Here is a 15,134-nt window from a genome sequence, read left to right as displayed (position 1 = left end):
ATTAAAAATACATAAGGAAAAGTTAGAATCAACTATTCGTGCTGAGTAATAAGGATTGGGGAAAAATCCTAATCCTGTAATTTTGTTAATTGCATATAAATTCATTCAAATTGTGTATAAAAACATTGATTAAATCCCATTTAAAAAAAGCCCCAAATGAAGCCAGTGACAAGACTCGTGCTGGCTTGGGAAGGTTTTGAGTTAGACCGTAAGAGAGATCAGTATCTACTGTTTGATTACACTGGACAGGAGCTGAATCACAAAGAAGGTAAATTTATTCATCTGGAACACTCTGGACTTCTGCCCAGAAAGAATTTAACAGATGATATCCACGGGTTAATAGAGATCATAGGACCTATCTAGATTGAAGCTGTCAATTTATTAGGTGATCCCAATGGGTGCCTCTGACACAGCCAAATACATCGATTCTAGGCTGATTTCAGACACATACACTTTTCAATGAAGTTTCTAACATAGATGAATATACCAAACGGCTTCTTGATTGCTAATCCTCTTATTCATCATTTGGGAAAACCAAAGAATGGCAGTGAATAAATCTGGTGGTAGCTGGGCTTTCTGACAGCATCATGGCCCTGTGCCAAGGGAGGCACAGGCAAGTGAAAAGCATTCTCGTTTTCCCTGAGAAATCCTTTATCGTGAGGGATGGAGTCATCCTAGGATGACAACTAGCAAGGATTGCTCGGCTGGATCACAAAGTGGTAAAATGCCAATGACAGTTTTGATGCTCTGAAAGTGTAAAGTGCATTCCTGTAGCACACGCTTCCCTTGGAGAACCTGCATCAGATCCTGACCAGCTCTGAGCTCTCCCCGGCTTGTAAACAAGATGACAACCTGAGGCAAAACATATACATATATAGAAATTAAAAGCCCTGAGGCCAGATGCTGCTGTCACAGCATGTGGCATTTGGCTTAACAGAAAACAGAAGAATAATGAAGATAGATAATCTTGAATTTTTTTTTTCAAGCTTGATGAGAAGAGGAACAGTTTGGCTTGAGCTCGGAGAGCACCCTGTCTTTTCTGACCTTGCCATTATGCTGGCTGGCTTCTTCCTTGAGTGCAGTTGTTTATCTCGACTGAGGAAAAGGCAAAAGGTGGGACAAGGCAAAAACAGGGTGAGAAGGTCTGTGCCTCCTTACTCTGCTTTTACGTCGCATCTCAAAAGTTGTCCCTTGCAGATCTGGTCACTGCAGATTTAAGCTCTCACAGAGATTAATTTGCCCCCAAGGCTTTATAGTTTAATGTTTCCCATGAAGAAATTTAACAGAGGATTTTTTAGAGAGGGTTTTGATAAATTTATCAGAGGAACAGACTGTTTCACAATATTTAGGTCGCAGTAGGACTGTGAGAGAGATTCTCCGGATTTTCTGTGCAGGAAATGAGAAGGCGGAGAGGGGGAAGTAGCTTTCAAGTGCTCTCTGGTTTTGTACACTGTGAGCTTAATGTGTGTGAAAACCAGAACACCTTCATGCCTCTCTCTGCAAGAGAATATAGGCCTGCTATCACCCAGAGAATTTGTCAGTGTCAGCCCTCTGACACCTCAGATTAATGCGGGATTGGGTATTTTCATACTACACTTCCTGTACACTGGTGGGTGCTTAAATGTGATTTAAAGTCTAGGACTAAAATGATAATTATTTTGCTAACTTCAGAAAAGACATCCTGAAACATCAGTGGCAACAAGCACTGCAGTTTGCCCCAAAAATATGCTACTAATGGAAAATAATCTTTACTTATGTCATCATGACATTCTTTCAGGTCAGTATCTGCTACTGTGTGTTTTCTTACAACATCTCCAAACACATGAAATAGAAACTTTCACTGGAAAATAATACACTGCAACTGGATCTCAGCTTCTGGCTGGTTGAATATCTTGCTAATAAATACGTATCTGCAAATTATCTGAGCGTTAAATATGAAATGCAAGTGATATATAACAAGTCACAATGGTTTCAACTTGTCCAGAACCAAAACCAATTCTTTTTCTTTGAGGCTAAAAATGACTCAGTTTACCTTCTTATTTTTTATTTGTTATCTCTTTGGTGCAATGGAGCACTCGCTTCAATATTGGATGTGTTGAGTAGAGGTGACAAAAATGTTTGTGCAGTGCATGAATGAACTTTGAACAAATATTAAGAGACCTATCTTGGCAAAATGAAGGCTAATGATTGGACCCGTGACTTAACACCTGCTCCCGCAGAGGAACACGGATATGTCCGTTTGCCATCTGACCATCACCTCTTCATAATCCCGAGGAGAAATGTACACATGAAAACCCAGCAGCTGGCATGTGAAACAAAAGGAACAAAAGGAAGCTGGAATCTGAATATCTTATCTTTTCAGTAAAAGGACATGCTTGTTGGTCCAAGTTCAGTCCCAAGGCCAGCTTTCATGAGTGCCTCAGCAAGCAGGTGCTGGCACATAAAGGAGAAATGCAGTCAGGCCTGTCTTCAATATTCTGCCTCAGTGTCCCTAATTAATACATTCCTGTTGATTTGGGAAATACCTGCATCTTGAACTGCCTGTGTTGTACATTTTTTTGGTTGGAGAACAGTCATAAAATCTTGAGAATGGTGGGTAATGCAGCCCTGACACTTGCTGTCTGGAAGGACGGGCTGCAGGAAGCCTGTGGCAGGATCGGAGGTGTGACATACCCTATGCTATCAGGAAAATTACAGCATCAACTGGAGGAGCAGAAAAACAGATTAGAGGAAGGACATAAGGTCTGACTCATTAGCTGAGGAACTGGTACCTCGCACTGACCTTCAGGCTGTCTAGTTCTTGCACACTTTTTGCATAATGTCTCCTGAAGAGACCAATTCCTGTCTGAAAGTCTTTGTCTACCTTATTATTTTGTGTCCTGATTATTCCATGTCTTTTCCTATTGCCATGACAGCTCCAGCTGACCCCAGTGTCAATGAATGCTGCTGCTGCATAGACTGGTTTTCATCATAATTTTTCTTTTAGCATACCTTTTCGTCCTTCTCTTCCGTATGACGCTTTCACCTTCACTTTTAAGGCCTTTGCTGGCTTATCCTCTTCCGTTCTCTTATTCCTTAGTGAAACTGTGCTGGTTAGCCAGTGATGCTGGTCTTCATAATTTAATTGCTGTCTTTGCAAAAACACTCTCCTGATCTCTGCTATGCTGCCCTTCGTATTTTTGTCTGGGCAGGACTACTTCTGCAAAGCCAGTTCGTTCACATCCCTCCTGCATATTCTTCTTTCAGGTGATGCTAGCACAAACCCAGGTAACAAATAGACTGCTGTGAAACTGATACTCCACGTATCACCCTAGCTGACATCATCTCAGGCTGTTGTCACACTATGTGCTCTGCTTGCAGCTACCATTTCTTTCCTACTACTTATGGTAGTATTTATGTGGTCACTAATGAAACAAAATTTGCTTCATGATTTGGTTTATAGGAGCTATAATAATAAATAGCACATGTGCTAAAGGAGTGGGTTGGATCTGATGGAAAATTAGATGATATATATAATTGCATATTACCACCAAATACAGAAAGAACTGGGTTGGTTTGCTCATGCTCTGCCAGGGTGATTCCATACAATAATAATTATGTCTTCTCCAGTTAATGGAAAAGACACAGTTATTTGTAATATATAGTCTCATGTTTGTGTTACAGAGAAATACATTTGCAAGAAGAATCACAATATTGGCAGTTACGCAGTTATGTGAAATGCATACTTAAATATTAATTCCTTTCAAATCCACATGCAATTATTCAGTTTTACTTCCAATTTTTACAGCAGCAAAGTTATCACACACAAAATCTACGGAAAAATTCATATGTGTGCAATTTAACCCTTTTTTTTCTCCTCTTCTCAAAGTACTATAGAAAACTTTTCAGTTCAGGTTTGCACCTGTGTGGTACATGGTAGAGTACGCTCTGCCATCTGCTGAGCACAGTGAGAAATGCTCGTATGGTCAATGTTGAAATAGATAAAATTGTGCCCATTTATCCCTGGGCTATTTTAAACACAGAAAAGAATGCAATCAAAGTAGCAGGCAGATCTGAGGAAGGATTTAGACCAGACACAAGAAAGTTCATTACAGCATTGCGGTCTGTTGGGAAGGGAAAAGACAGTTGTGAAATTTTGTAGAGAAAGAGAAGAGGAAGAAGCAGGCTGGGACAAATGGGAAAATAATCAGATGTAGATACAGAAAATGAAATCAGGCTTTTTTCTGCTGATTTAGCAGTGGTACTCTGCCCTCTGACACTCTGTATTTGGTAAATAGTCTAAGCAGGCCATTTGCAGCATTTACTTTCTGAGAAGAATATCATGTTCCTGATCATTTAATAATGTTGTTCCTAAAAATTGTGTTTTAAGTGGAAACAGAGAAACTTTCTAAAACAAAAATAAACAAACTATTTCAGATCACAGCAGTAAGAGTTTGACATAACCTAGCTGCTCGTTAGAGCTTCAAATGTCCCTCACTCCCCCTCACAGGCTGTGAGTCAGCAGGGGAGGAGGATACTGAGATTAGAAACACCAAACTGTGGAACAATGATTACACAAATGTTATTTTGGTTGCACTTCAGATGCTCCTGCAGTTAAAATCCGCTAAATTAGGAGAACTGCAGCAATCAGAACCTCAGCTGGTATCTGTGGAGTTTTGACTCGATGACCCCAAATTGCAGCTTCAAAACTAATACCCAAAAATATGATTGAAGTCTGACTCCCCTGTCACACATAAGCACTGTGCAGAGTCCTTACTTCACTTTTCCTGCAGCGCTGGTGTTGTGAGCACTGCCTCTGCTGCTTTTAGCTATCTGTTAATTGAAAGATGCTCGTTGATGCTACAAGTCCGATCAAACAGGCCCCTGAAGCCTGAAATTTCAGGCCAGATCTAATGGAATGTAAACTGGAGTGAAGTTGGTATCATCGCTTATGATGAGGCATATGACAATACAAGTGTCACTCCAACACATAGCATTTTGCCGTAAAAAGATTTTGTTAAAACTCTCAGAAGTCATAGAAATACATGTTCAAATGATAAAACAAGAGTTTCTTGATGACAGTTCTATCCGATCGAATGTCGTATTCCAAATATCCTCATTCTCTAAAGATACTGGGAAGATAATACTGTTTTTTTTCAAAACCATCTGGTTTTGAAAACAGGAGATGCTCTGCAGTCCTAACAGGAGATGCTCTGCAGAAACAACTGGAGAGGAGATGTTTTCAGCAGAGATGGCTATTTGAATCCCTGCATTATGTACCAATACAACATGTGATGGTTGTTTCATCCTTAATTACAAGCAATACAAAGAACCTTTTATCTTCTGTTTACCAAGATGGGAATAAATACAAAGAGTTAATATGTAACCATCCTTTTGTGAGTGCCTTTATTTTTAAGGGAAGAAACACTGGACTGGGGGTCATTTGGGACGCTTGTGGGCCGGCAGCAATGTACTCCCTGACACTGGTTGCGTGCGCCGTGGCTCTGAGCCACTGTGCTCTTGCAGTGAAAGGTAAGAGTCTTCCACTTTCTAAGGGCAATGCTGTTCTCAAGTGTCAATGCGGGAAGCTGAAGAAACAGGATTTTAAAGCTAACTTTAGACAATTCTGGTCAACTGGTTTAAATGTGAATTTGCTCTGAAAGCTGTATCCGTTGGGTTTTTTTACCCTCCCGTCCATTCCTTCCTCTGTCTCTTCCCGTGGTGAGGTGTGCTGCTGTATACAAGAGAGTGAAATGGAGGAAAACAAAGAAATATTGACAGAAGTTGTGGAAACCAGGCTGCTTGCAGGCTGAGGGGCATTGTGTGTGCTGGGAGTTAACCTTGCCGTGTTTCCCTGCCCAGCTCACCTCGCTTTCCCCTTCACTAGAGGGGCAGCCTCGCACAGCTCCTGCCTTGCTTTTCTCCTTCTTTCCCCCACACCAAGGGCTCTGGGCACTGTTTCATGTTCTCTCTCTCTCTGTTTGCCATCCATTTCTACAGCATGAGCTTTGTGTCCCTCTGTTCTCTCCCCACAATCCCAGCAGGAACCTCTCTCCATGTTCTGGCAGGAGCAGTCTGCACCCTCCGTTCCTCCCTCACTGCTCCCCTCCTGTTCTCACTTTCTGGGTGATGATTTGTTCATGCTGTCAACATGTTAAAGCTGTTTTGGATTCAAACTGTCTAATGTAACTGAGTGCCCCAAGAACAGTAAAATCAGGGGAACCAGAGAAAAAGAAATTTAATTAAGAAAAAAATCTCATTTCAGGCTGACCCCACCAAACTAATTTAGGTTAGAAATGAAATGCATTAGTTTGTTCTAAGTCCTTCTCACCTTTTACCCATGAAAATTTACCATAATTGACTCTGCAGAATACCTTCATAAATCCATTTTGAAGCAAAAGTAAAATCTAGTACAAAAAAGTGACACAAAATCTCACTGGGGCATTGATAGAGCTACCAAGGATAAGAGCAAGAACGTATTTCTTTCTGGCTAATGCTTACAGCAGCCATGAGCTGCCTCAGTACTTTATGTACCTATAGATGACAGAAGGACAGTTCAGCTCAGTGAAGGAACATATTGTAGCACAGAAACCTGTGCTTCCACTTGGGAAATAAAACCAACTCCAGTTTTCTGCCCAGTTTCTAGTAAAGTGTCTCCTTTCCTCCAGTCTGTTCCAGACCACCAGAAGTGCTATTTGCCACCATTAATGTAGATAAAAGCGTGTATGAAGTGGGTGAGGAAGTAGAATATACCTGTAGGCCTGGGTTTGTTCCCAACAACGGCCAGAGGAAGTACACCTGCCTCCCGACCGGCAAGTGGCCTCTCAACACGCTGCTGTGCCTTCGTAAGTAAAACCAAACCAACCCCACAGGTAACAGGGGAAGGATCTTCCCACGCATGTCCCACACTTTCCCTTAAGCCTCTGCTCCCTGATGATGAAGGTTGGACCCAGACAAGGTGAACCTTGGTCTGACTCAGCTCAGCAGTTCTTATACTCTAATGACATACACCACTTGAAAACACCTGCATTTACTGTATCCCTCACTGTTCATTTTTATCATTTCATTGCACAGAAGTCATTTTCCTCAGACAATCAAATGCTTGTAACTATTTAATCACAAAAAACTTTGAACCTACTATATTTTGATAGAAATGTATAACAACTAGACTTATGAAATGTAGTACACAGAAGTGGAGAAATACACCAAGATCCCTTTATTATCATCTTGTTTCCATTATCCTCACACCTCATGAAAGAATGTTATCCTTTTTTCATCTTTAATTAACAGCAAAGAGATGTCCCACTCTTGGACCCTTGCCGCATGGAAAAATTGATTTTGCAGACCTCCACTATCAGAGTTCTTTAAGTTTTTCATGTGAACCAGGGTAAGAGTCCCCTTCGTCATGCTGTTAAATAAATAACCTAAATCACAATATTCCATTCTGCTATCACCTGCTGCTGTAATGCAAGCCAGGGAACTTGGAAAACTGCACATAAAAACCCACCTCCACTTTAGAAATTAATAAAAGAAGCATATCTGGTGATCCTCCTCTGCTTGGTTTTGGCTGTAACATTCTGGAGTTTTGCTACTGCAAAGCAATATCTTACAGATATGGAAAACATCAAAACAGCAGAGTTTTTAAGCAACGATTTATTCTGGACTGCTTTCCCCTGCTTTTGAAATCCTCTTACTACATCATGAGATGAAATCCTACAGCAGAGAGAAGATAATCTCTATCAAAATTGTTACGCTGTTAGGGTCTGGAGACTGAAGATTTTATTTCTATGCCTTTCTGAGCTCAATACACAAAAACATGAGGTTAATGCTAATTCAGCCCCTGGAGCAGTTGCACCTGTACTCAAGGCTACTTGTCAGCTTTAGGAATGAGGATGCATTTAAAGAAAAATAGTTCTGGTATGCAGGGAAATCTTTGATAGTAGCATGCAGTGCATTTTACTTGGGTAATGAATGAATAAACAGTGCTTACCTGTGAAGGCCTTAGGTGAGACATAGCATAGAGATCACTGAACAGCATCAACAGCCTCAACTACTTCCTTCTGTGAAAGAGAAGCAAGGTAAGGAATATATAAATTCAAGATTGACACCAAATCTAAGAGTGAGACTTGATTTAATTTTGCTAATTAAAATCCACTGGTTTTCAGCTGTGTGATATTGGAATGGTGGATTCATAATGCACATTTCTTTAAAACTCAGAGTGAGTGCTAATAATGTAAGTACAGAGGATGCGAGAGAAGCATTCAGAGTGCATATAGAAATTAAATGGGGCTATGCGGCATTAAAATTCAATAATGCACCTCAGTGACATTAGTTCTTAGGAGTGCTTAGGTCTTTGTAACAGCTTGATCCATACTGCCATAATTAGCTAGGAACTCCTCCCAGGAAACCATAATAGTTACAATAGGAATCACAGATCAATGTTCACTGTTTACATATATCCACATATTAATCCATTGTAGAAATTAATAGGTAAGATGGAATACATAGTTGAAACAGCAAAACATCTTGTATCAAGCCTTTTGTCTGGATACTTGCAATACTCAAATACTAACGATTTTGAATCTTAACTTCCTTTGAGGTCAGTAAATGCTAGAACTAGAGAAGGATTTCAGAACTGACTCTTAGGTCTGTTTATGAGAACTGGTAATGTTTCTTGCAAAGAACAACTTGATTCTTCTCTGTAGTCATTAAGCTTTCTGATAATCAGGTCTTCCTGTTTTCAGTTACAACCTTGTTGGGACAAGAACGAGCCAATGCATGGCAGATGGAAAGTGGAGTGGAAGTCTTCCACAGTGTCAACGTATGTGTTTAAAAACTAAAGAGCTACTCTATCCTTATTCTTATTACAGAAAGATTCCTTTATGTTGCTCAGAATTACATACGCTCTTATTCAGCGGACTCCTATAGTGCCATGCAAAAAATGGTTAGGAAAAATCAAGAAGAACCCTATGTGTTTGGTTTCAGATGTGTGGATTCTAGTTTTAGAGAAATAGGGTTTAAAGGTCCTTACAAAAGGCCAAATCATGGGTGCTATTTACAGCCAAAGGTAAGATGCTTATCCACGCAAATTCATTCTCCCCGTGTATAAAAAGAGGATATTGTCATGACTTCCCAACTATTGTGTTTTTGCTATAAGCTGTCCTGCATACAGACTTCACTGAAAAAGCAATATACTGCATAATATCGTCTGAAAAAATACAGCAAAAATAATGAATTACATCCTCTGAGACTTTTAATCTGATTTTTTTTCATAGCTACACTTCCACAAAGGGCAGTGTGTGTTAATTTGGTTATAAGCATGTTGCTCCTGTTATTCTAGTAATAATTTGATCTTTAAACTTTTACTCCTATGTGCTTTTCCAGCGGTGACTTGTGCACCTCCTTCGCTGCCTGAATTTTCAGTCCTTTCTTTCCGGCGCTCAAAACCTGGAAATGTTTCTAATTTCCTGGACACAATTACTTTTGAATGTGTGCCTCCTCTCGCACTTATTGGGAATGAGACAGCCACCTGCATGGCCAACGGGAACTGGAGCAGCATTCCAGAGTGCAAGGGTAAGTGATGTACTTTTATCAACACCTAACAATATTCCCTAGAATTCTATATGTAAAACTATACGAGCAACTTGAATGATTCTTTTCACAATTGTTATTGCAAATATACAGTAGAATTATTCTGAAAGTCAGATTCGGGAATGCAAGGTGATTGCTAGCCAGACTGCACGCAACATGGGATTGACAAAATATTTGCTGCAGGTATAAAGGTTACATAAACAAACCCTGCTAAATGTAGCTCACAGAGGGGAACAGGAGCCTGGCTACAGAGCACAGGGACTGTTTTATTCTATGAAGTGCTAGGATTAATCTAAGAAACAGAAAACCTTCCCCTTAGTCCTAAGAATTTCACTGCTTTCAGTGAAGCTGAAGTTTTTGGATATAACCACAGATTGCAACAGATGTGTATTTAAAACAAGCAATATTTATTTATCATGGGTTTTAAACTGTCTTCCTCTGACTGTGTTTTCCTGTGCAAGAGGTTGAAACAAACCACCATGAAAGTTTTATGTATTTTTTGAAATACATAGCGTGTCTTTTGGAACTGCAACATTGATAAAGCTTTGTTTTTGTGCCACAGTTGTCACATGCCCCACTCCAACAGGAATAGAAAATGGATTCTTAGAGTTTGTTGTTCGTAGAACATACCACTATAATGAAAGTGTCAGCTTCGGCTGCCAGCCCAGCTACGTGCTGGAAGGACCTAAGCATTCCCGATGTGAAAATACTGGAAACTGGTCCACAAAGCCAACCTGTAAAGGTAAACACATGCTATCTGTTAGAAACCACTATCAAACAACTTGAATACGTATGCAAGACCACTAAAAGACCAGCACTCTGATGGTTAGTGAGCTACGACTCCTTTGTGCAAGAGCTGCCCTCAAAAGAAAACCATAATAGTAATTTCAAGGCCCTGATAATCAAAGACCACTGCCAACACTATATGTTGTATACATGATGTATCTGAACTGACTTCAACAACCAGCCATGTAACTTCATTTTGTCTGAGTATTTCATCTCCTTTTCCTACTTAGTATAATTAGAAACTTTACTGAGGCTGGATTTTCTCTGGAAACTTTAGACCTATATTTAAGTGTTTGAATTTCTTTAGAATTGTAATACCAGCAGAAGTACTATCTATGTGCGAAACACATTATTTTCTATTCCCAAATATCACTTGTACAGATTTCTGACAGGATCTAATCTACCCGCTTTACAAAACAGGGTTCTAATTATCCTTACACGTTGCTTATATCTGGATTGTTTTACAGGACCATGTAAAATACCAGTTAAGAAAGCTGTAGTACTATACAATGGTGAGAAGAAAAGAGTTCAGAACGACCTCAAGGATGGTGTTCAGCATGGTGAAACTGTATCTTTCTTCTGCAAGAATAAAGAAAAATCCTGTGCCTATACTGTACCAGTCCCATGTGTGGATGGCAACCTTACTCTCCCTGCCTGTTTCAAAGGTACGAGCTAGGCTGATAGCAGAACAGCTTCTATTGCTGGAATAACAAGTACAATGTCGTAATTCATCTTCAAGCCCTATTTGGCTAATTCATCTGCCTTGTACTAAAGTTACTGGGTATTTTGGAAGAAGTGGCCTGAGCGAAGGAGAGAATGCACAGCGAGACTTCTTTTGGATACATCAGAGTCCTGCTTTAATTCCTGTTCTGTTCTTAGAAGGTGTTACATTTGGAGGTGGTCTAGCCCAAACAGAAGGCCATATGTAAAGTATTCTGGGTTTTCATGAAGCCTTGGATCAACGCCTTCTCTAGGAGTAAAGAGCCTGAACACTGCTGCAGCCTTGAGAACCTGCCATATTCACTCCTATTCCGGTGACATATGATTATGTGCATAATTCCCACATTATGTTGATTGGTAACACACTGGTCTGACTCTGGACCAAGAGTGTTACAAAGCAGCTAAGAGCTGTAGTGAGGAACTGCTGCTGGAGGAACTGATTCAGGGGCATGCAGGTGTTCAGAATAAATAAACAAACTAAACTCTGAAGTTTGCTAACAAGAGGAAATGCTTGGCATTTGTTTTATCAATATTCCTGGCATAGAATAGTCCTTGTAAGTTTTATTTGCATTTTTAAGTGAAGGAGAAACACAGCCTATGCATGATGAAAACAGCTCTCTTTACATTTGGCTTGGCTTCTGATGGATGAAGCTTAGCTTTCATTAAAATAGAAACCAAAATAGTGTGTTTCTTGTAGTGGTTTTACTGGGATGCAAAGGTTGATTACTCACCTAGCAGGGTCCATGAAACCTATTGTTTTCAGCTATCATGTTTCAAGAATTTAACCCAAGTTCTTGTTTTCAACAGAACGTGGCTTTTTTTCAAGTCTTGTGAAGAAGGACCCATCAGACATGAAGCCATGCGAAGACCAAGAATGAATCTCAGAAAAGCAATACAGTATGAATTTTCTGCCTTACTGAGACAAAATACTCTACGTATAAGAGAGGAAAACTTAGGTCCTGTAAGCGTAAATTCCCAGGTGAACTCCGGACTCTGTGAATGCAGGCTCAGCTCTTCTCCCTACCGCCACGCCTACCAGCCTTTTTCAAAAGCTAAGCCACATTATTTCAGCCATTAATTCTCATTCTCGTCTCCCTGCCTTCCTCAAAATCCCTGCAGTGCTGCTTCTCCTTCCATACTACCAAAACTTACACAACTGTTAATGACTTTCTCAATAGTAGTCCCTTCACAATAAAGTGATTTTCAGCCAATAGTGTGTCTTTTTTTAATATTAACTAATCATCAATCAAACCCTTTAGCTCTTAGCTGATTTATACAGTAAGGCCTTCATCATTAGTAATTAGCTGGGTTTCAATACCATTACTGCTCCCCTGTGATAGGGAATGGACTTTTAATTGTAGATGGACAGAGGTTCATCAACCAAGCATTTTCCAGAATTTACCTAAGTAGAAAGACTGAGATTTCCAATTGTACCCAACCATGGTTTAAATATCATCAGCATCAGATAAAGGGTATTTTTACACTCAAAAACCCCTCCCATTTTGTAAAAAACAAAAAGCAAAAAGTTAGTAAAACTATTTATGCTTTTGAGATTTTAACTTGAATTTCCAAAGCATAACTTGAATCTCTATTTATGCTTTTGAGACTCTAACCTGAAACCATTGATTCAAACAACTGTTAATTTTTACCACTGTTTCAATATTACACAATGTAACTGACTCCTTTAAAAAAAAAGATAACTCTACACCATTGAGCAACAGTAATGATTTCTGGTCATCAAGTAGCTTTGAAGTAAGCTGCACTTTTAATTTGATTTATGATACAACTAAGTCATTGGTATGATCCAATCTGGCCAGTTTTGTGCTTATGTCTGTATTTCCATTGTATTACATTTTCTGAATGTATTTCCATTCAGAAGAGAATAATTATGACTTCAACATACTAGAAAGTGATAGAGAAATACTTGTTGTACACTTATGATAAATTGTGTGTGTGATAATAAATTGTGTATTTCCCAGAAGTAAGCTATACAGTAAGTGGGCTACTGTAGAACTTTTCAAATGGACCATTTAACATTAAGATCAAACTACTTGTAAGATGCTACAGCTACTCTGAACATACTCTATCTTTTTTTTTGAAGGCATATTTTAGTAGAATATTAGTAGTAGTTTAGTAGTACAGTAGTAGTTTAGTAGGTCTTATGCTTCCTAATTTTAAGGAGAGATTGAGGGAGCTTTTATTAAGTATTTAATACTCTGTGCTCCCCAGCAATTCAATTCTCTAATGCAGAGATAGACAAATTCATGCTAGCAGCTGAAGAAGGTGTTTTGTTGGTAGAACTTGCACTGTGGTTTGGTTCCTAACATGTTTAAGTGGAATCCTTGAATGCCATTTGACTTACAAGCCAAGATATTCATAACTACTTTTAACACATACCTAAACCAGCTGGCAGGAGTCTACCTGTGTGGAAATCTAGTCTAAATGTTGTGTGGGTACATCGCTGGGATCGGGATGTTCAGGACGGAGCTGAGATACCAAACACAGTTTAATATTAACTTGTCTTTCATAGCAGAACACTGGGAAGTTGCCGTAAGTGATGCTAGCATGCACCACTGCAGAAATACTACTTTTCTCCTGAAATGATTTCTGTTTTGCACAAAAACAGTTCCCTCAGGAACTTTAAGATTTTTCTAAGCAAATTTTCACAGTTTTTCTTACCTGTGCAGCAGGATAACAACTGATGGCGTCAGCTGGCTCTGCTTCCTAGCTGGATATGCAGTATTTGAATACTTGAAAGAATCACCCTTAGGAGCCAATGTTCCTGCGCTGAATTTATTATTTAGTCTCCTGCAGCAAGAAGAGGGAGGGAAAAAAAATCTGTGACCTGCTAAGTCTTTGAAGCAGTGAGGTGTTTGTGAATCAAAACTTTACAGACATGAAAGGTTTGCTTCCAAGGTCTAAAAAATAATGTCTCGCAACTAGAGGCGTTCCAAAGGCTGGTACAAGTGAGTGAAATCTGCCAAAAAGATGTTTGAAAGAATGCCTTAAGCTGTGCTCGTGTTACTTGTGGCAACCTGCTGAGACAGTTACAGAGATAAGAGAACATGGTAAAATGAGATGAAAAAAAAAAAGAAAGTACTGAATGTGATTTGTTTATATGAACATATTTTTACAATTCAAATTGGGAATTTGATCTGTATTCTGCTTGGGATATCTGCGTGTTCTACAATGGTGCATCCGTCCTGATTTCCTCGGGAAGGTCAGTGCGCATCAGAACTCATCGTGTCCCGGCTGCAGCATTGGCTGGGGACGAGACCTCAGCTATTCCTTGAGCCTTTAGTTTTTCTTTCCTTTTCAGGTAGAAGTTGTGCTATTGCCAAATCAGCACAGGTAGGCTTCAACCGCTCTGGCCACCCTGCTCTGCCTTGGTAAACAGACCCAGAAACTGCATCTATTCCCTCAGGATATTTCTCCTGGAGTACTGGTCCCAGTTTCTGCTCTGCCTCATGTTCTTTTTCACCCTACAGCTGATACCCAGCTAGCAGCACTTAAACCAAAGAAACACCCCCCAAACAACCCAGTATTATCTCCTGCTGCTTCTACACCTTCACTTTCATACTCGAGGCTCTCCCGTGGTGCCGAACACCGGGTCTGTCCCATGTAACGAGGACCTAAATCAATCTCATTACATTTCTGGCATCTCCCCTTTCTCCCTTGGTGCTCCCTCAGGCTCCCTCCTGAGGGTTTAAGGCTTGTGCATAACTGAGCGTATGTACGTTTAGTTCTATACACATATGGATTTTGGGAGGAAGAGCTGGGTGTAGTGATGGCCGCTGCTGGCCGTGTGCGAGGGGTATCACCCCCTCCGGCTGTAACTAACAAGCACAGCCTCTGATTGTTTTCCTCCTCTAACACAACCACCTCCAACTCGTTTTCCTCTCTCAAACCCAACAGTTATTTTCCGTACCGGCTTCCGGGCCCAAACTCAACCTCGCCCCAGCCCCTCAGGGCTCCGTGTAGCGGTGTCAGGGCAACCGGTCGCCTCAGGCTTCCCGCCTGCGGCCTGGCCCGGCCTGGCCCAGTCTCCTGGCAACCCC

The 15,134-nt window shown here is 40.3% G+C and overlaps 1 protein-coding gene across 1 annotated transcript; it reads left to right on the top strand.

Annotated features, from left to right (window-relative positions):
• Positions 1–5,447: 5,447 nt before the first annotated feature.
• Positions 5,448–11,954, top strand: LOC104400595 (beta-2-glycoprotein 1-like). The gene is made up of 8 exons (XM_010020708.1): positions 5,448–5,511; positions 6,648–6,824; positions 7,270–7,366; positions 8,724–8,800; positions 9,364–9,552; positions 10,133–10,312; positions 10,824–11,021; positions 11,884–11,954. Exons 1-8 carry the CDS (start codon positions 5,448–5,450, stop codon positions 11,952–11,954), a joined length of 1,053 nt encoding a protein of 350 aa, XP_010019010.1.
• The last annotated feature ends 3,180 nt before the right edge of the window (positions 11,955–15,134 follow it).

The sequence above is a fragment of the Nestor notabilis genome, unplaced genomic scaffold (genome assembly GCF_000696875.1).
Source record: "Nestor notabilis isolate BGI_N333 unplaced genomic scaffold, ASM69687v1 scaffold30878, whole genome shotgun sequence".
Taxonomy (NCBI): Eukaryota; Metazoa; Chordata; class Aves; order Psittaciformes; family Psittacidae; genus Nestor; species Nestor notabilis.
The sequence above is the reverse complement of the archived record's forward strand: the minus strand, read 5'-3'. Positions and strand labels throughout refer to the sequence as shown.